This window comes from Leptopilina boulardi, unplaced genomic scaffold (assembly GCF_019393585.1).
Source record: "Leptopilina boulardi isolate dan_hultmark-lab unplaced genomic scaffold, ZJU_Lbou_2.1 LbouV2_371, whole genome shotgun sequence".
In the NCBI taxonomy this organism is placed as follows: Eukaryota; Metazoa; Arthropoda; class Insecta; order Hymenoptera; family Figitidae; genus Leptopilina; species Leptopilina boulardi.
The window spans coordinates 3,029,284-3,053,635 of NW_026137942.1; the positions used below are offsets into that span (position 1 = coordinate 3,029,284).

The window sequence follows — 24,352 nt, forward strand, 5'->3', positions numbered from 1 at the left end:
AAGGTTGGAGTTACATGTTGATGTAAATGCAAAATGCAAAACCGAAAATAATGAGACTGAAAAGGATAATGATATATCCCTGTCCTTTTCACTCTCAATATTTTCTAAGTTGGTTATGATTATTTTTAAGTTACATAAAGATTTTTAAACAAATAATGCAAAAATGTCAATTTTTCAATATTTTAAAATATTTAATAACTCTGAATAGAATAACAGGAAAATGTTTGCTAATAGGTCAAAAGATGCATCTTGAAAAACTCTACAAAACTAGGTATAAACATGCATTGGTGTCAATACATTTTTTTAAAGTTATGGGCAAAAAACTTTTTTTTATAATTTTTAAAAATTTAATAACTTTGGATAGAATGTCAGTTGATTTTTCAAAAATTTTTAAATGCAAAAAAATAATAGTTAATCTTTATTAATATGGCTCAAAGTACACTCTCATTATCTGTCCGACAGTGAGACCTACAATTTAAAAACAAATTTAACCCTTTAGCTCTTATAGTATACGAGATATTTATGAAAATGTAGTGTATACACACACACGGGACGACATTTTTTAAAAATGTAATTTTTGGATTCCTGAGGTCAAAAAACATAAAGTTACATCAAAAAATCGAGTTCGAAAAATTTCGGTAAAACAATACTTCCTCCATGAGGAAGCAATAAACTTTTTCAAATTATTCCCATCGGGTTCAATTCTCTTAACACTACGATTCAGAAACAAGATTGAAATCGATAAAAAATTTGTTACTATCGTTTGATATTGATTTCTATCGATTTTTTCTAGAAGGGTTTTGTGAATTTTTCAACCATAACAATTAATGTTACAGTATAACTTTAATTTTTTTATAAATAATTACTTCAAGCTCACTGATAGTTCTTTTAAAAATGTTTGTTGAGTATATTAAATAATAATAATAACAATAATTTTCTTAAAGAGCACAAATTTTCTGTTTTTAATTACTATTTTTTCATTTAAAAAAATTTTCTAGTAATAATAATAATAATAAACATTCTTTACATGGCATGGAAACGATTTATGGTTCTTTTAAACAAGTGAGGCTCTAGCGCAACATTCAATAAATAAATCTGCTTAAATTACAAAATAAAATTACGTAGAATTTCTTTTAAAACTGCGACCCCAAAACCCCCAAGTAATGAGTACGAATCTGAAGTCAGATTTTTAAAATTCAAAGTGGCAGATTCAATATGGCGTTTGAAATTTATAAAAGTTCGTCGAATTCACTTGAAACTTGTTACTTGAAGGTTTTTGGGGTTGCTGATTACGAATTTGATGTCGGCTTTTCAAAATTCAAAATGGCGGATCCAATATGGTGGTAGAAATTTATAAATGTTATTATGTTATTATCAGCGACACGAAAACCCCTAGACACCAAGTTTTATAAAAAATAATTAATATTTATAAATTTCGACCGCCATATTGGATCCGCCATTTTGAATTATTAAAATCTGACATCATATTCGTTATCAGCGACCCCAAAAACCTTCAAGTAACAAGTTTCAAGTGAATTCGATGAACTTTTATAAATTTCGACCGCTATATTGAATCCGCCATTTTGAATTTTGAAAATCTGGCATCATATTCGTAATCAGCGACCCCAAAAACCCCTAAGTAACAACTTTCAAATGAATTGGTGAATTTTTATAAATTTCGACCGCCATATTGGATCTGCCATTTTGAATTTTGAAAATCTGACATCAGATTCGTAATCAGCGACCCGGATAACCCCGAGATACCAGTATTCATAAAAAATTCTTTATTTGTACAAGATTTCCTACCACCTTTCATTTAAGGGTTGTTTTTACCCCTAAAAGCAAAAAATGACCTGATCTAGCAAAACGGCCAGACACGGGTATCTTTTTTTTGGTCCTAGTTTCTGAAAATCATTGATTTTTTCGTGTGTGAAAAAAAAATTTGAATTTTGTCGGACGGTGGAGTACTTATGAAAATTGAAATGAAATTTGATTTAGTAGGTTTTTTAACCCTCGGAGCACACACCTCTTTTTTCGAACAAGTAGCACAGTCTTGGTCGCTGTGACCCTGTTTACTTTACAAAACTCCCCCATTTTTGAACTATTGGACTGATCAACACAAAAAAAATATTTTTTTATTCATTGAACCTTGTAAAATAAGAATATGAAGTTTAGAAATATTATTAAATTATTTGCATATTGAAAAAAAATTCGTGAAGTTAACTAATTAAAAAGAAAAAATTGAATTTAAAGAAAAATGTAACTTTTGTAATTTTTAATATTTTAAGCTAAAAATTGGGATTTATATGTGTGTTAGAATAAGGGAAAAAATACAACCTTATTTTATTTTTTAAAAAAGGTATTTATATTGTAGTTTAACGAAGGTAACTTTTAAGACGATAAAAATGTGATTTTCGACACAACTTTTTAAAACTATACTTTTTTAATAACATATTTACTAGTATTTTATTATTTTCTTTGGATTATCATGTTACTTATTATTCCTTACTAGTTAGTTACCACTATATGGCCTTAGGTTCGTGTTGTATTGCCGACTTTTCAAATTACACTTCATTGAAATTAATGACAGGGTCTGTGTGACCCAGTATGTGCTCCGAGGGTTAAGGTGCTTGTATACAGAGTTCATGATCGAAATACTAAAAGTTAGTTTTTTTAAAAACGGCCAGATGGATTATTTTCATTTTTGTTGGAAAATACTCAGGGAGATCTCTACTGTTGGAATCCACAGAAAAATCACATTTCGCAAGACTTTTTTTTAAAAGATGGTTCAAGCCCACCGTGTACGTCGTTTACGACGTCATTATTTTTAACTGGGATTGGTATCAATTAATTGCAATTTGATACTTTCAAATTAAAAGTGTTACTTTGGCACTTTGAGCTGTCCAATAGATTTTAGTCCTGACATGAAGGAGACAAACGAGTAACAAATTTGGATTCAGTAACCAAAAATACTGTAGGATTACATAATCCGGTTCCGTGAGACTAATTGTCAAAAACTAAATTAAAGCAAGATTAAAATTTTTTTAATTGATATTTATCTCGATGATAATAATTTTGATTAAAGTCTAGATTTAGAATTGTTTTCTTTAAAAATTAAACCTAAACGAGGAATTCGTTCAGCACCCATAGCACTGAAACTTTCCTAAAGAATTATTTGAAATGTTCGGAATATTTAATTGCAATTTTTAGTAAAAATTGTGTAGATTTAAATGTCCCGATTAAATAAATGTTTAGTGTGAAACTTTGTAAAACTTTTCTGAACATTTATTCAAGTGGGACATTTAAATTTTTACACAATTTTCACTAAATATTGCAATTAAATATTCCGAATATTTCAAATGAATCTTTAGGAAAGTTTCGGTGCTGTGGGGGAGGTTTCGTTTAGACTTCGTATTAAATTCTTACAAAAGAATTCGTGTAGCGGTTTGAAACAGAATTCTATACGAATTTTGGACGTTTTTTGAAAGGAATTTTTCTCTTTAAATTCGACCACTTTTCCGTATGATATTCATGCGAATAACTAACAAATTTTTAAAATAATTTCACTGTGCTAGTTCTAATGAACAAACTGGGCGTACCGTGTATTAATCTTATTTGGGTGCGCTGAATTCAATGGCATCCCAATCGAAAATCCAAAACTTCTTTAGAGTGTCCGGAAAGCCTTTGGGAAGTGTAAATTAAGCGAAAGCAGGTTTATTGGTTAAAAAAGAGTGCGTCATTTGAAGTGACAAACTTTTGACCAATGAGCGCACAAAAAACAAAACCTCAAATGATTCTAATGACATAAAAAAACAATGGAAGCGTTTAGAAAGCGAAAAATCGGACATAACATGCCCCCTAACTTTTACAATTTTTGACTAAAACGATAAAATCCTTGATTTTTTTCGGTCAGTCGTAATTATTCACCTAAGATTTTTTTTACTCGTTTATATTATAAGCCACAAATTTAATTTAATTTGGTTTAATTTTAATTTTAATTGGGTGAAATTTAGTTTAGTTATGTAATACGAAAATATATAAATCGGAAGTTCGTCCTAAACCGAAAGGTATGTGGACTATAAATAAATAAATAATAATACTATAAACCAGATATATAAAAATAAAATGATTTCCTTTTTTTCTATATTATGTCAACAAGATAGAATTTCTATTTAACCAGATTTTATAAAGTAAAATTCATAGCTCATAAAAATTTTAAACAGGAATCTATCGCAAAAATAAATTTTTAAAAATTATTCAAAACTAATTTTTTCGTTCATGTCCTTCTTTAGCATATAAAAATTCAATAAATAAATCGATCAACTCCAATCGTTCTCGCTATATTTTTCCTGTAATCTATACGCAAAAATACGCATGTATACCAAATATGAACTGTCTTGGTCAAATAGTGTGTGCGCTAGGAGGATTAAACGCTTTTTTTCAAAATTTTTGATTTTTCCTTGACAACGCTATGTAAATCGATCCGAATCATGTTCGCTATATTTTTCCTGTAATTTTCACGTAAAAATACATAAGTGTACCAAATGTGAGCTCTCTATGTGAAAAAATGTGGCCACCAGGGGGGGAGGGGGTACAAAGTCATTTTTAGGGATTTTTCGTAAAAATTCATGGTTTTTCCTTGACAGTGCTATGATAATCAATTCCTATGAGATTCGCTATATTTTTCCTGTAATCTACACGTCAAAATACATATGTGTACCAAATTTCAGCCCTCTAGATAAATTCGTGTGGCCGCTAGGGGGGGGGGGTACATGGCTTGCTTCACTAGTCTCATTAATAGGGTTCCCCCTTCGGGTACGAAACCCTAAAATGTTGAAAAAGTCGTTTAATCTATTGAATTAGTATAAATTTATTAATTCCACTTTATAAAATTTTGCTGAATAAAAATGAATTCAATTATGAGATTCGTTCCACTGGAAATTCGAACTACATAAGGAACTAATGAACCGTATTATGTAAGAGAACATTTTTGACCAATAGAGACTAAGATTTAAAAACTTCATGTTGATTTCAACTTTAATCACTAAATTTAAAACAGATAAGTTGTAATTCAACTTGGAAACTTGAGATTTTCTTCATTCAAATACATGAAATTAAATTTTCAGAACGATATTTCATAAAATTCCCTGACATTTCTAGGTTTTCGAGGTTTCGCATGACTAAACAAAATTTCAATCACAATTCCAGGTCTGTGGCAACCCTGTTAATTTCATACAAAACAAAGAAAATTTAAGCCATAATATTATGTTCAGAGGAAAAAAAAATGGTTTTTATATAATTTTAATGTTTGATGAATTCTTTAATTTTTTTATGAGATCAGTGAGTGCAAAATATTATTGAAAATTTAAGTACGAAAAAATGTATTATCTAAAATATATATAAATTATTATTGCAGGCAGCATGAGATGCAAAATCTTTATCGTTTCATTGTTATATGGAAGGGGCTAAGAAACGGAAAACTTTCGTTGATAGTTTTCACTGTAATTCATCTTTTTTATTACCAATGAACTTCAATAAAAAAAAATAAAATTGCATATGCAGGAGGTAGCAAGGAAGACTGTCGCCTGCAGCTGTTGAGGGGCTAGTGCAGTGTGTAAAGTATAAAACAGTTAATACAAAAGATGGATTGTCTTTTCAGTTTTTAAGTGTTTCCATGTTGAAAAAGTGTGCGTCTTTATTCCAAAGGTCAACCAAAATACGAGAAACTTGAGGATCAGGAAATCTATCCGTCCACGATTTTATGAAACCATCAAAAGTGGCATCGTAAGTCTTCAAATCAATTTTCGTTTCGTCATTTTCTGAAAAAGAACATTATTTTTAATTATTCTTGTTGAAAGGGAATAAAAATGAAAAACACTTATTGGTCCACTTACTGTCAACACACGTGTTCGATTGGACGAAAATCTTTCTCGGTTGCTTATTGGCGAGAACAATGTCTCTCCATTTCGCCCAAGGTTGAGGACCAGCCTCAGGTACTTCGCTGTACTTATCGTACATTCTCTTCGCCTCCTCGATATCTCCAGTACTTTTGTAAATTTGAAGTTTCTTCAGAAATTCACCAACGGCTTTCCTGCCAACTGTATTAAGCTTACTTCTGTCAACTTTCAAACTCAAGTTCTTTCCCGGTTCCGTCTCTTCCACGGTGACGAAATTCTCTCCAGCCTCGATGCAAACCCTCATGAGGACGTATCTTGCCTGGGAGTGCGCCTGCAGCCAAGTCTTCGTCGAGGGTTCGTACATCTCGAGAGCCTTTGCGCACCCAGCCCATATCAGTGACATCCAATTCACGTAGATTATGTCGTCAGCTTCTGGTCCCGAGTGACCGAAAATACCGAGAACGTCCTTGTCCAGACTCAGGTAAAGTCCAACTGCCTCGGCTCTGCACTCTTCGTAGCTGGAACTGATAGTGCCGAACTTGGAGTCGTAGGTTTCGCCTTTCATGTAAAACTTGTCAATCGGCTTCCCAGTGAGAGGATTCACGACTGTGCTTGGATCGAAATTGAAAGTGTCGTCATTGTCTTTTTTCAAAAGTTTCCCACTCCCATGTCCAAGCAGTTCGTGGAGACCAACCTGAACTTCGAAGCTTGGAACTCGGTGTTTGTGCATCAGCGTCTGATCTTCATCAGTCAAAAACATCATGACGTCCTGTTTCATATTCGCCGGAATCACGTTTCCCAAGGAGACGTTTTTAAATCCTTCCGATTGCTTAATTTCATCGTAGTTTGGAATATTTATCCCCGCCGGAATTCCCGAGCCACCGAACGTTAAAACATCAAGGGAAGTAAAGTCAGGCCTCAGAAACGCGTCCTTTTCGAAATCCCGACCCCATGGTAATCTCGGTAAATATTGCTCTGCTTTGTCCACTAAATCGGCAAACTTCTTAGACATTTCTTTATTAACCATCGCCACGAAACCTTCAAACTCTCCACGTTGACCAGCTGGATCTCTGTAAGTCTCGATAAATCCAATGTACGTCTCTATGACTGGAGATTTATCCTTGACCCAAAATCTAGAACCATTTTTGTGCTCTTCGAGGGAACCGCTGCTGAAGTGAGCAATATATCTGTCCAACATACTTTTTTCCGTATTGTTCGCAGCGTAGGCTTTAGCTTTCTCGAGATTTTTTACTACGATCGCCAGCAACTGACTATAGTCTCCTCTCGTAATTTTGAACTGCGAGTCTGTTGACATTTAAAAATATATTAGATTAAATAGATCTTAATTATTATTTATTTATTAAGCTTCAGCCTTTCGGCCCAGAAGTGGACTTGGTTTAATACTCAATTAAATATAAAAAAATTTGTTGTTCACGTGACACCCATATCAAAACTTGACATTATTTTTACATTTTTTTGTGTTGCCAAATTTTCCTACAAATTTCTATTTTACAATCATCACAACTATCATCAGTTAACATCTTAACCCTGCATACCTTATCACCACCGAATTTTTCACACCATTTACTCGCTATCTCACAATCATATACATAATGCTCAAAAGAGTCCCATCCTTTAAATAGATCTTAATTTAAAGAGTTATAATTATTAAACTTTTATTATGGTATCCTAAAATACGTTCTTCTCGTACATTAATAATGCAGAATTAATATTTAAAAAGGTTTTCTTTTTGAAAAATTAAATCTAAGAAAATTTACTGAATAAATAGGTTAAAGAAACATTTTTCCAGTTAAAAACGATTTGTTGTTCTTTTCGAACGCAATATGCAATAGAAAAATAAGCGGAGTGTTAATTCTAATTATTATGAAACTCGATAATATTTTGCTTTTGGATTTAAAAAAATATTTGGATACATAAAAAATTAATTCTACGATTTAATTAATTTTATTAAAGTATTTTATTTAAAATTAAGAGTTATTGATTTATAATAAAAGAATGTTTCTTAAATATTCAATATCGCTGTCAAAAAAAGTGAAGAAAGAAATCCTTTTAATATAATTTTAATTTTAAAAACGAATTTTTTTCGTTTGTGTGCAAAAGTTATTTATATAGGCTAAAAGCAAGTGATAATATTGTGACGTTAGAAATCATTTATGAGGTTAAACTTTATGAAAATATTAAAAATGTTATCTTTTCAAATAATATTAGTTATTAATTAAGTTTTTAGTAAGTTGTTTTAATCCAATAATTAAAAATCAGTTAAAAATTTTATTATCATGAAAAAAGCAATTGATAATTATTCCGTTTTTGCCCTGACAAACTTTTACTTCATTCTTGACCGTAGCGCGTATTTTGTTTCATTTTTCCAGATAAAAACAATCTTAAACTATCGTTTAAGCAAAAAAAAAAATTGATTTTTTTTCGGGTCAAAGGAATCATTCCCTCTTAAATTAATAGTTCAATATATTTTTAATTACAGTGGATGATAGTAAATAAAAAAGTTATTAAAATTATAATATAAAAATATTTAATTTGAATATTTTAAAGAAAAAGCGTTTGTTTTTGTAATGACTTACTTTTGAATGTTTCTTCAGATGAAGTTATACTGTTATCATTGCTCTCTTCTATGGATGCTAATCTTATTTCATAAGAGGCAACTCCATTTTCTGTTGTTTTAAAGCATCGGGTATTGTATGATTCTAAGCCTTTGTGCAGCATGAATTCATTGATTAAATCTGCATCTTCCATTGTACAATTGGATGAAAAATAGGTCGTGATTCCTTTATCTCCCAGGCCCAGAGTCTTTAATTTCCCTTCCACTGAAAAGACGATGCCCTTTATTGCATCAAGAATAGATTGAAAATTTTTGGTTTCCTGCTTGTAGGCGACGGATGATTTAATTACATCAACGAATTTCTTCTCCGACATGTTAGGAATTATTTTACTATCGCCAAAAGACTTGTAATTGCCAGCATTCGAGAAGAAGCCGTTTGCAAAAACCAAAAATGCCTGCAAATGTTAAGTAGCATAATTTTAATAACTGAAATAAGCATTTTATGATTTTAAAAAAAGTCTTACAGTGAATTCATCTTCAGAAACACCAGCAGCCAGCGATGATGTCTTTAGACTCTCAATGGATTCTGCCAAAAAAACTTGATGAAGAAGAGCAAAAAGCAGTGGTGACTCCGGAGAAGTTTGTATAAATGTAATGAGACTTCCATTCCAGGCTGCCTGACTTAAATAGTGAGCGTAAAGTTTCTCTCTGTCAGTTAAGGCATCAAATGCTTTTGTACATTCCAAATAAACAACTGGTTGATTATTTGGTAAGGTGTATAAAGATGTATTACTACTCATTGTTCTATGGTTCCGAATTCTACTGTAAACAAGACAGAAACAATTAATTTCAGTTATTGTAAATTTCAAAAATGTTTAATTTTATTAAATAGCAATTTCCTTTCACAATTCGAACAGTTATTTTAAAATAAACTAAAAATACCATGCACAAGAAGATGGAAAATTTTTTTTGTGCTCAAATAAAACTACAAAAAATATGATATTTTTTCCCCTAATTTTTCAATCACTCTCTGAATTGGGAGAAAATTTTCTGTTAAATAAATAAGAGTTTCATACAATTGTAACATTTTTAAGATTAGAGAAACTTTTTGTTAAATTTACAATTATCAATCCTTAAGTTTAAATTAATGTTAAATAAATGTTTTTGAACCTGTTACTTTTAAAATTTTAAAATATTTTAAGAATATTAATAACAAATATGTAGATAATTTTATACTTTTGTTTGCTTTGTTGTTTTGAAAGTGTTAAGGGGAGTCATCACCTTTATTTTGAGTCCTTTAAATTTTAATGATCGCAGGAAGTTATATTTTTTTCTTGCATCATTTCGGTCCTAAAAACATGCAGGATGGTCGAAAAGATGATATTTTAATTTTTAAACATTTTAGAAATTAAAGTCTTAAAAAAATTAATATTTTAAATATCAATCTTCTTTTACAATTTTTACAATTTTTCATCGTCAAATTTTTTTCACACTTTTTTAATAATTCTTCAGAATCTCTCGCATGGATTTTCAAAAATATTAATTTTTTCACAAAAAAAATTCTAAAATGGTAAAAAATTAAAATTTTCTTTTTTTTGACCACCTTATGTTTTTAGGACCGAAATGATGTAAAAAAATATAACTTCCTGCGAGCATTATAATTTAAAGGACTTAAAATAAAGGTAGTGACTTCACTTAAAAATTTTTGTAAAAATGATAGTTTCATCAAATTTTAAAACAGATGATTGAAAACGATGAATTTATTATTCATATTTTTTGAAAAGTTTATTGCACAAAAATCATTTCTATAAAATTTAATGTGTAAATATTTATTTACTTTTTTGTCTCTAATTAAAGAATACACATTACACTGTGAAAGTAACAAATCTTAAAAAACATTCTATTATTTGGCTTTAATTCGAACTGGAAATTTCAAAATTATAATTTTCACAAATGAACTGAAACTTTTTTTTAACCCGAATGATAATGAAATCAGAATGAACCGGCACTATTGCAACTTAACCTATAACAAACTCTTGTATATATTTCGTTAAACTGGTTATTTGACTTTATATCCTTATCTATGAATTTATCATGTTTTTATAGTTTATTTTAATTGTTATGTTACAGAAAAATTTTTAACATTATGATAAAAAAACTTATTCAACCTAACCGGTATTTTTCTCTGAGTCAAAAAAATAAATTACATACATAAAAATATTAATAAATTAAATGAAATGAAATTTTGGATTATTTTTCTTGCATACATTATATATAACACACCTTAAATTATTTTCTAAATTTTGAAAATTTCTTTTGATTATTGAAAAAGATGGCTTTACAATTATTGTTTGAAATTTGACAGATCTAATAATTAAATCTGATTTACTAAATAATTTAAGCATTATTTTTAAAAAAATTCCACTAATTATTTTCCCCTATATAGTGCATACGTATGCACCTTTCACCGGAGGCTGTGGCAGATACAAAAAATGTCATCTCACTGTCAACACATCATTTTATTTAAAATAGAAAATGAATTTAAAATTTGTATAATTAGCAAATTATTTTTTTAAAAATTATTTTAATCATAAAATTAAAAAAAATAAATACAAAATATTACTATACCTTCAATTAATTCAAGAAATTTAAATCAACTATATATATTTATTTATTTAGTTGCTAAACCGAAATCTAAAAATGACTTGAGTCATAATCTCGAATTTACTCGAATTAAAGAAAATCGATGATATCGAAAATCTCGAATTAAGGTACTTCTATACCTGTGGATTCCGCAGAGCGAGTGCACTAGAAAGTGAATAAACTCTGTAGAAAGAGACAAATAGTGTTATACACTCGTGGCCAGATATACCTACACATTTTTGTCCTTTTGTTGTCATGACAACATGTACGTTATTAAAGGACAAAAAAGTGTAGGCATATACGGCCAAGACATACTTGCCCTTCTTTTTTCCTTGTCTATAACGCAGTATTGAATGTTTTGTAGTTAATGATAAACAACAAAAATTGTATACAAAGAAAATGATTGATTTGTTGAATTAGATAATTTAATTATTTATTGTTGAAGAAATATATCCCGTCCAATCGAACGGACAGTATTAATGCATTTGAGTGTATAAGCTAATTTTTTAAATATCTTACTCATAAAATTTTTAAACTTAAGGGCGCACTCACACCTTTTGGCTGCCTGCCTGCAGGAGTTGTCATGGCAACGTGTAGGAGTAACAGAGAGAGAGAGAGAGAAAAATTCCAATTTGAATTTACTATCTCTGTTACTCCTTCACGTTGCCATGACAACTCCTGCAGGCAGGCAGCCAAAAGGTGTGAGTACGCCCTAACCCCTTAAAAATAAAATATCCTAATATTCGAAAATTTCATTTAAGTATGATATTTAAAAAATTAGATTTTATCTTATATAGGCCTTTTTCCAAAAGGTTCCTAAATGTGACGCTCCGCGACAAAAGTGACCTTAGCTCTCGAGCGTGTATTTTACAGGAGGCGCGTTTAAGGCGAAGACAGAATGTAAAAACTCGAGGCAGTGGGGAGACATGCCCGTCTTTAAACCATTATACTGTCAAAAGCATTTGACATCTACTATTTCTGTTTTTTGCAAATGACAGAGCAACTCAAAATCTATCGATTGGCATCGAAAACTCGAAATCGATTTTTTTGAGCTAAGGTCCCTTTTGTCGTAGAGCGTCACAAATGTTTGCGTAGCGTGACTGACGCGTTGGTTCGCAAGCGCAGTGACGTCATCAAAGCATTGATACCAATCGCGAACAAAAAAGTTTGGTTTATGTTCCTCTTATCCCTTTTTTCCAACGTTACAATTTTTAATGCAAATGTTTCTCGACGGCTTTTAATAATTTTAATTATTTAATATTTATAATTAAAAAATTCAGTTTCTTAACCCCTTCACTGTTATTGACCTCTATAGAGGCATAAAAATGTCGTGCCACCAGTGTACATGACCGCTATAGCGGCATCTCAAAAAAACCACATAGGCACACAAAAAATAAAGGTGCTTATATACCTCAAATTTCGATCAGATGAACATTATTTCTGGACCGTGAAAATGCGTGAAAAGTCATTTTCACGGCGGGTATTTTTGAATTGTTTTAAACAAAAAATGTTTTTTTAAGAAATATAATATTAAATAATTGTTTTAATATGTAAGAACACTTTAAAATAGTGATAGAGAGATGATTTGATTAAAAAATTTAGCAAATTTTGCTTTAAAACGTTTTCTGCTACAAGAAAGTGTAAAATGACGATGTTTGTGAAATGGTTTGTACAGTGCTTCTTCCTTGTGAGTGTCTCTCAGAGTTTTGTTTATGTTATGTCGTTTCTTTTTAACTTGTAATGAATAATGAGTGCTGAAAATAAATCGGTAAGTTGAAATGTTTATCAAATAAATTTAAATTCTACTAATTGTTTCGAATAACTGAAAGAAACATGTACACATGTACACTGTACAAACCATTTCACAAACATCGTCATTTTACACTTTCTTGTAGCAGAAAACGTTTTAAAGCAAAATTTGCTAAATTTTTCAATCAAATCATCTCTCTATCACTATTTTAAAGTGTTCTTACATATTAAAACAATTATTTAATATTATATTTCTTAAAAAAACATTTTTTGTTTAAAACAATTCAAAAATACCCGCCGTGAAAATGACTTTTCACGCATTTTCACGGTCCAGAAATAATGTTCATCTGATCGAAATTTGAGGTATATTTCTTAAAAAGCTGATTGGCCGAGATACTACACTAGTCTATTTCCATGTATTTTTTCACGCTGAATCCGAATCCAAAGTCAGAATTATCAGATTGGCTTTTATTTTTGAGATAAACTCAAAAAACTGCTCAGAAAGAAAAATAAAATCAAAAAGTTAAAAAAAATTTGAATGTCACTGCGATAGTGTAATTCCATGTATTTTTTGTCGCTGAATTCGAATTCGAAGTCAGAATTGACAGATTGGCTCAAATTTTGAAGAATATTCCAAAAAACCGATTTTGAGTATTTTGAGTTTTTTGTTACTTGCTTTTTATTGCAATTATCTCAAAAATTTGAGCAAATCTAACAATTCTGACTTTGGATTCGGATTCAGCGACAAAAAATACATGGAATTACACTATCGCAGTGACATTCAAAAATTTTGTAACTTTTTGATTTTATTTTTCTTTCTGAGCAGTTTTTTGAGTTTATCTCAAAAATAAAAGCCAATCTGATAATTCTGACTTCGGATTCGGATTCAGCGTGAAAAAATACATGAAAATAGACTAGTGTAGTGTCTCGGCCAAACCACATTTTACTTTTTGTGTGCCTGTGAAATTAGTAGACACAAAATATGATAAATTATCGATAGTTTACTTCATTATTTTAATAATCGTTTACTTCATTATTTTAACAATACAATAAACTTGTCAATGGGTATTTTAGATTTTCGGGTTTTTTTAATATTAATTTTTAAAAAAAAATTTTTTTTTCCCACATACGGGGCACTGAAGCTTTATTTTTGCTTCACTGCGAAAGGGGTTAAAATCATAAACCAAACTTTTTGTTCGCGATTGGTGTCAATGCTTTGATGACGTCACTGAGCTTGCAAACTGTCACGTCCTGGAATCAACAGAAATATATTTCCGTTGGATCTGCGTAGCTTAACAAAGGAAAACGGATTCTTGAATCACGTTGTCCTCTTGAAAGCGGATACTGCTTAAAATTTGAATTGACGATGAATTCGAAATTACTTATTTTAATTATAATAAGTAATTTATGTTGTAGGATTCTTCAACAAAACACAGATTTAAATTGGAAAAACCCTTTCGGGAAAAAAACCAATTTTATTCAAGCTTGAATATTTATAATTCTTGAAGTTAAATAATTCAGATTATTAATGTCTCTCTGAATTATAGTTATTTGAATATTTAACGAAGCACTAATTGTTTGTTCATTCAATATTCACAATTGTTAACAGTTCACTTATATGTTCAATTTATTTAAAAGGGACGATTAAAAATCGTTTACAGTATTTCAATAAAATTGCATAATACACTTAAATTATTAAATTCAATAATAATTAATTGTCAATTTATTCTTAATTAAATACTGAAACAAACACTGATTTTATATATCAGAAGTCACGAGATATGCGATTGTGAATAATCTCAATTATCGAACAAGTCTCTCTAAAGTCCGGCCTAAAAGCCGTCCTTATATACCCTGTAAAAGTGGGAGAGGTAACCCCCTCCCATTTGACCAACCAATCATATTTCAGCTGACGTCATGACGGACCAATGAGCGTCGGTTGCTCAAGGGCACTCGAGAAAATCAATAAGGTTATTCAAGTTGGGTGGGGGAAAGCCAAGATGGATGATGGCTGGTGCACAATCAGCCTATCAGCATTCATTCCCACGAGGAATTTCTCATGGGAATGAATGCTGATAGGCTGATTGTGCACCAGCCATCATCCATCTTGGCTTTCCCCCACCCAACTTGAATAACCTTATACTTTTGGTCATGCGCAGTTTCCAACTGCGCAATTTCCTAACTGCGTAATAAAATCGCAGCCATATTGGATTTTTACTAAAAAAATGTTAATTTTTTACCCATTTACATAATTAAATAACAATTAAAGCTGCATATTGTTATTATATAATAATTATCCAATAAAATATGTAAATATTTTATAATATTTTAGGTTATTAAATCTATTTAATAAAAATAATGGTTTAACTATGCTTAGAATAATTTTATATTGAAATAAATTGAACTTGAGAAGTTTCTCGATAAATTTCTCGGCATATTCATTTATATTTTAAATTTCCCTAGGAGAAATATACTAGTGACTAGACCCAATCGTCACACAAACCAACGCGTCAGTCACGCAACGCAAACATTTAGGAACACCAGGTAATCGCCATCTTGGATTTTCCCCCACCTAATTTGAACTACCAAATTGTAGTCTTTATGGAAGACGAAGTAAAGTTGTTGTAGAAGCAGCTTAAAAATATTCAAGCATACATGTGAAGATCAAAATACAAAACATGTGTTGTGAATCATGACTATCTAGTAGGATAGGATCAGATAGAATTAATTCTAATAACTGAAGCACTTTGAAATATACAGTGTTATATACATTTATAAAAATGAGCAGTGAAAACAGCAGCGATGAAGAAATATTTAAGAACGATAAAAGTCGGGTTAGTATTATTATTTACAGGTTAGAAACTTTTGCATATTTATTCAAAATTTTAATAGTTACTCTTGTTGTAATAACAGTTAAAAAAAGAATATATTTTAAAAATTCAAGTCCACTTAATGAGTGAATTTCCCTTCAGTTCAAGTGTTCTTATTAATTTCGCTCAAGCAAAACGTGAAATGAAATTAAAATGATTAGGATATTTTAATAAATAAATTACATTTCAAATGGTGGAAGTTTATGTATCACTGGATATGCTCATAAAATAAGTGCAAAAATTGTAATTTAAGAAGAAAAAATCTCAATAATATATTTATTTTCATCAATACAATTTTCATATAATACAAGATAAAAAAATAATGAAATTTAAAAACAAATTCGGACAAGAGTGTGTTTAAGAGGGGGTTACGTATTTAATTTTCTTTTTGCATTTTTTTAAATGAATGCATAATATTTCAAGAATATTGTGTAAAAATTTCAAGTCGATCGTAACAAAATTGACGAAGTTATGAACATTTGAGCAGGGCGTGTTTTTCGATGTTTTGATTGAGTTTGTGTTTAACCCTTTACGGACATTTCTGAATGTTTTCTGATGTCATTAATGTATGTATATCAGGGTTTCTAACGGTCAGGGAATTATTAAGATTGTGATATATCTTATATTATTTCTTATATTCATTAAGTAAATTATATTTATTAACTCGACGTTTCGATGGTAGCCACCCTCCTTTTCAAGAGATTACAAAATCTAAAAAATAATTTAAAATGTAGTTTTGATATCTATGAGAAAATTAACATTTTTGTTTTAAGATAGAAGAAAACGTGAGAATACATACGTGAGACATAATTTATTATATTTAGGAGTTGAGATACAACTCTTTACCATAAATGTTACATTTTGAAAGTGTTTTTTTTATTTATATATTAAAAAAAACGTTATTTGTTTTTAAATAAAATTAACTGTCAGAAACTTTTATTACAGTTTTTTGTTAATTTTCTCATAGATATCAAAATTACATTTTAAATTATTTTTTAGATTTTGTAATCTCTTGAAAAGGATGATGGCTACCATCGAAACGTCGGGTTAATAAATATAATTTGAGTTAACAAATGTCTCAATATGTTAACCTTTTTTAAAAAAATATTTGGATTTCTGGCCAAAAATAAAATATTAATATAATTTCAAAATCCAAAAAACTTAACAATTTTAAAAAAAGTAAAATTTAAACTAATAAAAATTTAAGTTTTTTTCCATTTTTATAATTATTTTATGTAAATAATTATGTAATCTTTTCTTTTACTTACTAGTATCATAAAATAATCAAATTTTTTTTTAAATTTAAGTAATAAAATATTTTTATAAGCTATGGAATATTTCGTTTAAAATTTGTTCAACCTAATTATTATATATATGCTAATTTTTAATTGTACAATTTATAATTGAATTTATTTTTTTCGTATCTGATTGTTATTAATTCAAATGCGAAAATTAACAAGAAGTAAATTTAACAACACGTTATATTAATAAACCTTAATTTTTTATAACCTTTTTTAAATAAAGTCATTATTGAATATAATAATTATTTTTCAAAACTTCAAATTAATTGTAAAATTAATTTTTAATAACAAAAGTCCAACAGCTGTTTATACCTGACGGGCGAAATAATCTTTAATAATAATAATCTATAATAATCTATAAATAGTAGTAAATAATATTATTTAAGTTAACAAATGTCTTAATATGTTAACCTTTTTTTAAAAAATATTTGGATTTCTGGCCAAAAATAAAATGATATTAGGGCATATCTCTAGAACCTTTAACTTTAGTGTCCCTCGCATATATTTTGGCAATTTTAATAAATTTTTCGTTGGTTTTTGTTGGAAATATTAATGCTTGATACAATCAATCATTTCCAAAAGATTCCACTTTAATTTATTAAATACATAAATAATTATTTCAATTTTAATACGCGATTTTTAACAATGTCTACTTGTCCTTAACCATACTTTCTGATGCTTTAAACGATATAGTTTTAGATTTAATAAAAATTACTAATTCTGAAATATGTTTTTTCAATGTTAATTAATCGGTGAACACATTTTCGCAGGGAAATTAATATTTTATTAATTGTGAACAAATTTATAAGCTTTTAAAAGTTGTCCCTCACTTTTAACCTTTTCGACCGTAATCATCGTATTTATGATTTTTCTTTTATAAGACAAGCGGCACGTTAAAATAACTTATGGGAAATCAAAGATCAAATTACTATAATTATTTTGAGACATAATAAATTGATGTGCTTCATGTCTTCAAAAAACTATTATAAGTTAAATAAACGAAAACACGCGTGGACAAAATTTGAAAACAACCGTAATACGAGTGATACTTCATGAAAATCATATAAAAGTATTCGAAAAGTACTTGTATATATTTTCACATGTGCCATTTAACATCCCGTGAATGTGCTTCGAGAAAAAATACTTTATTGCAAAGATAATGTAAAAATATTCATCAATTACGGTCGACCGTGATCGACCGAAATTTTTTAGAAAGAAATTGTTATGTACGAAGTTGCCGATTATAATTTTTTTTATAGAAACTGTCATTAATTATTAAAACCTGAAGGTTAAGTTTTAATGTTTATTTCGAGACACAAAAATGGATCCAAAAAAATTCATTCTGAAAAAAGATAAGATGCGAGAGAAAAGAAAAAGAGATAAGAAATTGAAAAGTTTACGAATATTAAATTTAAATAGAAAAAAGTCTATGAAAATCGTATGGTAAATTTTAAAAATTACAATTTTACATTTTTAAAACAATTCACTATAATAAAAATCTATTTTAAAATGTAATGTAAATATTCAAAAAAAAATTTATATATCTAGTTAATTTTTGACACATGCTTTTATACCCAGTGCATTATTTCAGTATTTTATTATTCATATAAATATTGAAAATATTAAACGAATTTTATTGCTTTTTAAAATTATAACCCCTTAGAAAATTCCCTTCAACTGTTTTTTATCCTAAAAAGCAAACACCTGTTGAATATTTTTTTGTTACAGGTTAAAAATAATTCTCAATTTTAAATACAATATTACAATTAATTAATTTTTTTCAATGAATTATTTGGTTTTTTAATATAAATAAAAATTATTTGATACAATTTTATTTTATCGGTTCAGTTTCAAATAAAGTAAATTATTCATTAATACGAATAATTTATTACTTAATGCTAATATCCACATTTAATTTATAATAAATTTTTACGGCGTCGTATATTAAATTATCGAATTTATATTTAGCAAAATTGTATAAAGTGGATTTTATATTATGCAAAATTTTCAATTTACATTTAACTAAAATTCGATTTAAAAGAATTTCTATTTAGTAGAACTTTTATAAAGCATTTTTTCTAATATTTTTTTTTAATTTTAAATTAATATAATTTCAATTTGACGAAATTTATGTCTAGAAAAATTGACAAAAATATAACTGAGTAGAATTTTTTTAAAATGAGAATTCTGGTAAATAAGAATTTGTTCGAATTAAAATTTTCTTTAATAAAAACTTTGTTAATTAAGAATTCTGTTAAATAGAAATTCTGTTAATTGTGGATTTATTCAATTACAATTCTGTTAAGTGAATATTTCGATAAATCAAAATTTACTAAAATAACAATTCTGTTAAAAAAATTGTTCTTTATGCAATTTTTCTTTACATAAATTCTGTTAATTTGAAATTGTATTAATTTGAAATTGGATGTACTAGAAAAGATGCTTTATATAATTTTACTAAATATAAAAATGATAATTTAAGATTCGACGTCGTAAAAATTGTTATAAATTAAATGTTGAGAATATTTATACGTCCCCAATTAGTTTATTTATTTTACTTAAATATTTTATTTTTTTACGAAACATTATTTATTTGGTTCAAATACATATAAAATTAGTGGATGATTGACAGGTAAATGATTTAATTGTATCAAAATAAATTTTATTTCATCAAAATAAAAATTTTTTACTGTAATTTAGGTCAGGGAAAAGTATAAGATAATTTTTTTCCTAGCAGTTGTTGGACACCCTGGTATATGTTTTGGGGTTGCTGATTACGAATCTGAAGTCGGATTTAAAAGATTTTTTAAATTAAAAATGGCGTTTTTCTCGAAATGCCTTTTTTGAAGTCCGTGTTCACGATATCTCAAAATCTACTGAATCAATCGATTTGAAATTTAGCACAGTACTTCTTGACTTAAATTCCCAGGTATCTGCGAGAGTTTTTTTTTATTCTTTTAAATAATTACACAGGCACACAAAAAAAAGTCAGGTCCCAAAAAACACAACCCCATAATCCTATGTTTTTGGGGTCGCTGAAACCGAAAATGACTGTGAAAAATTTTTTTGCCGACCCATTTTCCCGCAACCACCCCCTTGCACCTACTCACGAGGGTTGAAGTTTCAAATTAAAAAAAAAATCGAGTAGGGTGTCTATTCCAATGTTTTTTGGGTCGTTTAATCCGAAAAACACCACTAAAAACAAATCCTCCCTTAACCCCGTACAACCCTCTGGGAGGGGGTTAAAATTTTAAATTTCACAAAAAGTCAAGTTCGGTGTCTAATCCTACGTTTTTTGGGGCGCTGAAACCAAAAGACATCACCAAAAATAAAGTTTTCTAGAAAGTTACCTATGATTACACAAATACGCACCAACAAAGTCTTATGAAAATTTATTTTTCTACACTTAGCGCTGTGAAAAATGAAATTCCAACCCCCTCCCAGGGGTTGTAGAGGGTTAAGGGAGTAAAGAATTTGTTTTTGGTGGTGTTTTTTGATTTCAGCGACCAAAAAAACATAGGAATAAATGCCGTACTCGACTTTTTGTAAAAATTGAAATTTCAACCCCTTCTCAGGGGGTTGTAGGGGGTTATGGGAGGAAAGGACATGTTTTTGGTGGCGTTTTTCGGTTTCAGCGCCCCAAAAAACGTAGGATTAGACACCGAACTTGACTTATGGTGAAATATAAAATTTTAACCCCCTCCCAGAGGGTTGTACGGGGTTAAGGGAAGGAAGGATTTGTTTTTAGTGGTGTTTTTCGGATTTAGCGACCCAAAAAACATTGGATTAGACACCCTACTCGATTTTTTTTTAATTTGAAACTCCAACCCCCGTGAGTAGGTGCAAGGGGGTGGTTGCGGGAAAATGGGTCGGCAAAAAAATTTTTCATGGTCATATTCGGTTTCAGCGACCCCAAAAACATTTAAATAATTCGTGAACAGAATCCTAGGTAAGCGAGTGTAACTTGCATTTTCTTAGAGAGAGGGATAGGTTTTTCCAATCATGTTTTACATATTTGTTCTATAATCTACGTAGAAAGAGCATCTACCAAGGAGCACAATTTTTTAAATATTTTTTTTCCAGAGCAAGAAATATAATTTAGCCAAAAAAGCGAAATTATTGTGTCAATTTTCAAAATTGTATAATTTTACTGAATAAAATTTAATTTTCTTTCTTTTTCGGGTAACAAGAATGGAATATAATGAAATTAAAAAATTAATTCTATTTAATTCACGAAAATCCCTTATATTATTAATTCGAAGCATAGAATGGAAATAAATGTTTATGAATCGTTTCATCAACCAAGTAGGTATATTTGGGAGAAAATTTACAAAATGAATTGTTTGAAATATATTTCCAGTACCAGAACTAAACTTTACTGTTTTGCTTCTGACATTGATATACCTAAATCAATTCCATTTTTAGATTAGAAACTTATTATTTGAGATTAAAATTATTTATTTATTTATTATTTCTTTTTGGTGGATTTAAGAATAGTTTATATATTTTATCTAATGAAACTTCTTGAAATTAAAAATTTACGAAATATATTCTACTACAGAAATACAAGTTGCATTTTGGAATAGACATTTTGCTTGCTATTTTTTTTTTAATATTTAAAGTTTGTTATTTTTACAAGTTTTAATAAAAATTTAAACCCTGCTTTTAAATTATATAAATATATTTTAGGAGAATTTAAAAAAATGTTTTTATTTTAGAAGTAACATTTTTTAGTGTGAGAACATATTTTAAATTGCAATTGTTTGAAAACAATAAGAAATTTAAATTTTTTTATAATTGCTTTAATTGAACTGTAAAATATAGACTTGAAGCATTAATTAAAAAAAAAATGCCCCATTTATAACTAAATTAAAATTTTTATTTTAGACAGAAATTCGGACAGAACTTTCAAAAATGAGTTTTGCGGACTTGCAGAATTTGAAAGAAAAATTAGGTTCTAAAATTTATAATGAAGCTATGTTTGGAGCAAAAAAAATTAAGAAAACTATTTTCAAACGAGAAAACAAGAACAGACCACGAGAAGTTTCTTCCAAAAAGCGATGGTCTAAATTTAAAGAAGTCATTCCTGTAAAAAAAAATATCCCAAGAGATCCTAGATTTGATAGTCTTTGCGGTACTTATAATGAAAAGGCTTTTAAAAACGCATATAGCTTTCTCACAGAAGTTAAAAAAAATGATTTAGCTGCACTAAAGGAAGAGCTGAATAAAAATGCCGAGGATCCTAAAGCTGTTAAAAAAATTAAATATCTCATTCAAAGATTAGAAAATCAAATAAGAGAAGAAGGAAGAAGAAAGGAGGCAGATGAAAAGAAACAATTGGAGAAACGAGAAATAATTGAAACCATTAAAAGTGGTGAAAAGCCTAAGTTCAAAAGAAAATGTAAGTTAACTGCTTTTTTTTCACAAAATTTTACCTGAATCAATACCTTATATAAATGAATTAATGTAATCATGTGTAAATTTATTCTATTTTCAGCTGAAATAAAACTTTTAAATCTAGTATCCCAATTTGACGATTTAAAGAACTCTGGAAAACTCAAGAAGCACATTAAGAGGCTGCGTAAAAAAAATGCAAGCAAAGAGAGGAGATTATTAGAGGAATCCACTTCAGACTGATTTATTGTGTTTCATAAATGTTAGAAATAATAAATACTTCTTAATTTTATTGTTTTAAATAATGTTATTTTTACTTTTGTGTATTCAGATGTACAATAATACCTATTATTGTTTTTACAGCCTCTTATTGCTACATTATTAAAGACACACGTAATTTTATAATTCTGTCGATGAAATCTAAATGAGGAACTCCAAAAACACATCTATAATTTTTTTAACCCACAAATTTTTGAATCCGCAATTGTAAATTTGTAATTTTATTATGATAAAAAAATCTTAACCACACGGAAAAAACTTTTACATAGTTGATAATTTTAATTTGACTATAATTTTGTTATCGGATTTCAATATTCAAATCATCTGCATATATAAAGTATTTAATGCTAATTAAATATGAATATTATATTTTATCATAATTTAAAACGGACAGAAGGACGCGTTTTATTCTGTTTTACTTGAAGATTAAAAATAAAACAATATGTGAAAATTATTCGTTTTTTCTTGAATATATATTTTTTTTAACATAATGTGATTCCAATTTAAAAGGATTGCAACAGCAGTGGAAAAATTGTGTTGAAGTCATCGAGTGTAAATAATAAAAAATTTTCAAATTTTTATTTGACTTTTACACTTGTTATAAATGAACCTTCAATTCCAGAACAGAACAAATGACAGGGGAGAGTGGGGACTCGTGCTCCACCTTACTATTTTTAATATGGGAATTAATATGACAAATTTCAATTATTGTTATATTCTTTTCTCGTTAAAAACTAACTTTTTAAGTGGTACTCGTTATTTTTCACATTTCATAATTTAAATAAAGAATATTCTAAAAATTATATTTTTTTCTTCAATTTTCAACAGTGGAGCACAAACTCCCCACTGTTTTTGAAAAGTCATAAAACCAGTATTTTGGAAAAACAAGCAAAATTTCTATTTCCGTTTTGAATTTTAATTAATCCATCATGCCAAAAGTTGTGTTTCTACGTGTACTAAAAGTTCTATATAACAGAATAATCAAAAAGAAATTTATATAATAGTTTTGATCGAAAAACAAAACTTGGAGCACAACTCCCCACTCTCCCCTACTAATGAAATGTTTTCATTTCTTAATCTCATTATATAAATATAAATAAATATTAAACCCTAAAGAACACATAAAAAAGAAAAATTTCCTTATTTGTCAATGATTGTAATAAAAGAAAAAATCTAAAATCGATTACTTCGGTTTTGAGAAGTGACCTTTTAAGACTTATTTTTAATTTTTTTAACGTTACTTTTTATTAAATATTTGAAATATTCAAGAAATTTTTTTTAAATAAGCTAACATTTTAGGAATTTGTAGCTCTCATATAGGGCAACAATTTACCAAAATCACAAGTCAGTTCAATAACTTCTAAATTTTGACCTGGACAGATCAGGAATTTTACCCCATACATTATGAATGTAAAAATTATTCAAATACATAAATGATACCAAAGTTAATATTTAAGTTCTGTTATTGCTCATTTCATTTTTTTAGTTAACAAAATTATTTATTAACTATATTAAAACCATTCAAAAATTAGCATGTTTAATTAAAAACTAACTATAAGTCATTGCATAAGATTTAGTTTTTCGTTGCATAATTTGAAAATTTCCATCGACATAAAATCGTGTCCCTACTGATGGACCAATCTC

The 24,352-nt window shown here is 28.5% G+C and overlaps 2 protein-coding genes across 7 annotated transcripts; one reads left to right on the top strand and one right to left on the bottom strand.

Annotated features, from left to right (window-relative positions):
- Window positions 1–5,490: 5,490 nt before the first annotated feature.
- Window positions 5,491–11,210, bottom strand: LOC127287559 (dipeptidyl peptidase 3-like). Of its 5 annotated transcripts, none has more exons than XM_051314555.1 (5): window positions 11,101–11,210; window positions 8,997–9,294; window positions 8,495–8,927; window positions 5,895–7,202; window positions 5,491–5,819 (listed from the first exon to the last, which is right to left on the bottom strand). In XM_051314555.1, exons 2-5 carry the CDS (start codon window positions 9,270–9,272, stop codon window positions 5,656–5,658), a joined length of 2,181 nt encoding a protein of 726 aa, XP_051170512.1. In that variant the 5' UTR covers window positions 9,273–9,294; window positions 11,101–11,210; the 3' UTR covers window positions 5,491–5,655. The 5 variants fall into 5 exon arrangements, with proteins under 5 accessions (XP_051170512.1, XP_051170513.1, XP_051170511.1 ...); XM_051314556.1 differs by having other exon boundaries at window positions 8,997–9,291; window positions 11,101–11,193; XM_051314554.1 differs by lacking the exon at window positions 11,101–11,210 and adding an exon at window positions 10,756–10,953 and having other exon boundaries at window positions 8,997–9,291.
- A 4,290-nt stretch (window positions 11,211–15,500) lies between these two features.
- On the top strand, window positions 15,501–23,287 carry LOC127287567 (ribosomal RNA processing protein 36 homolog). Of its 2 annotated transcripts, XM_051314569.1 has the most exons (4): window positions 15,501–15,698; window positions 21,923–22,436; window positions 22,533–22,691; window positions 22,793–23,287. In XM_051314569.1, the coding sequence occupies exons 1-3, from the start codon at window positions 15,645–15,647 to the stop codon at window positions 22,670–22,672; spliced, it is 708 nt and encodes a 235-aa protein (XP_051170526.1). In that variant the 5' UTR covers window positions 15,501–15,644; the 3' UTR covers window positions 22,673–22,691; window positions 22,793–23,287. The 2 variants fall into 2 exon arrangements, with proteins under 2 accessions (XP_051170526.1, XP_051170525.1); XM_051314568.1 differs by having other exon boundaries at window positions 22,533–23,287.
- The last annotated feature ends 1,065 nt before the right edge of the window (window positions 23,288–24,352 follow it).

Coding starts and splice junctions, on each gene's coding strand:
- LOC127287567 (XM_051314568.1), top strand. CDS start 15,645: ATGAGCAGTGAAAACAGCAGCGATGAAGAAATATTTAAGAACGATAAA. Junction 15,699..21,922: donor TTAAGAACGATAAAAGTCGG/GTTAGTATTATT, acceptor TTTTTATTTTAG/ACAGAAATTCGGACAGAACT. Junction 22,437..22,532: donor GCCTAAGTTCAAAAGAAAAT/GTAAGTTAACTG, acceptor TTCTATTTTCAG/CTGAAATAAAACTTTTAAAT.
- LOC127287559 (XM_051314553.1), bottom strand. CDS start 10,877: ATGCTTAAATTATTTAGTAAATCAGATTTAATTATTAGATCTGTCAAA. Junction 7,203..8,494: donor ATCTGAAGAAACATTCAAAA/GTAAGTCATTAC, acceptor AAATGTCAACAG/ACTCGCAGTTCAAAATTACG. Junction 5,820..5,894: donor ATCGAACACGTGTGTTGACA/GTAAGTGGACCA, acceptor GTTCTTTTTCAG/AAAATGACGAAACGAAAATT.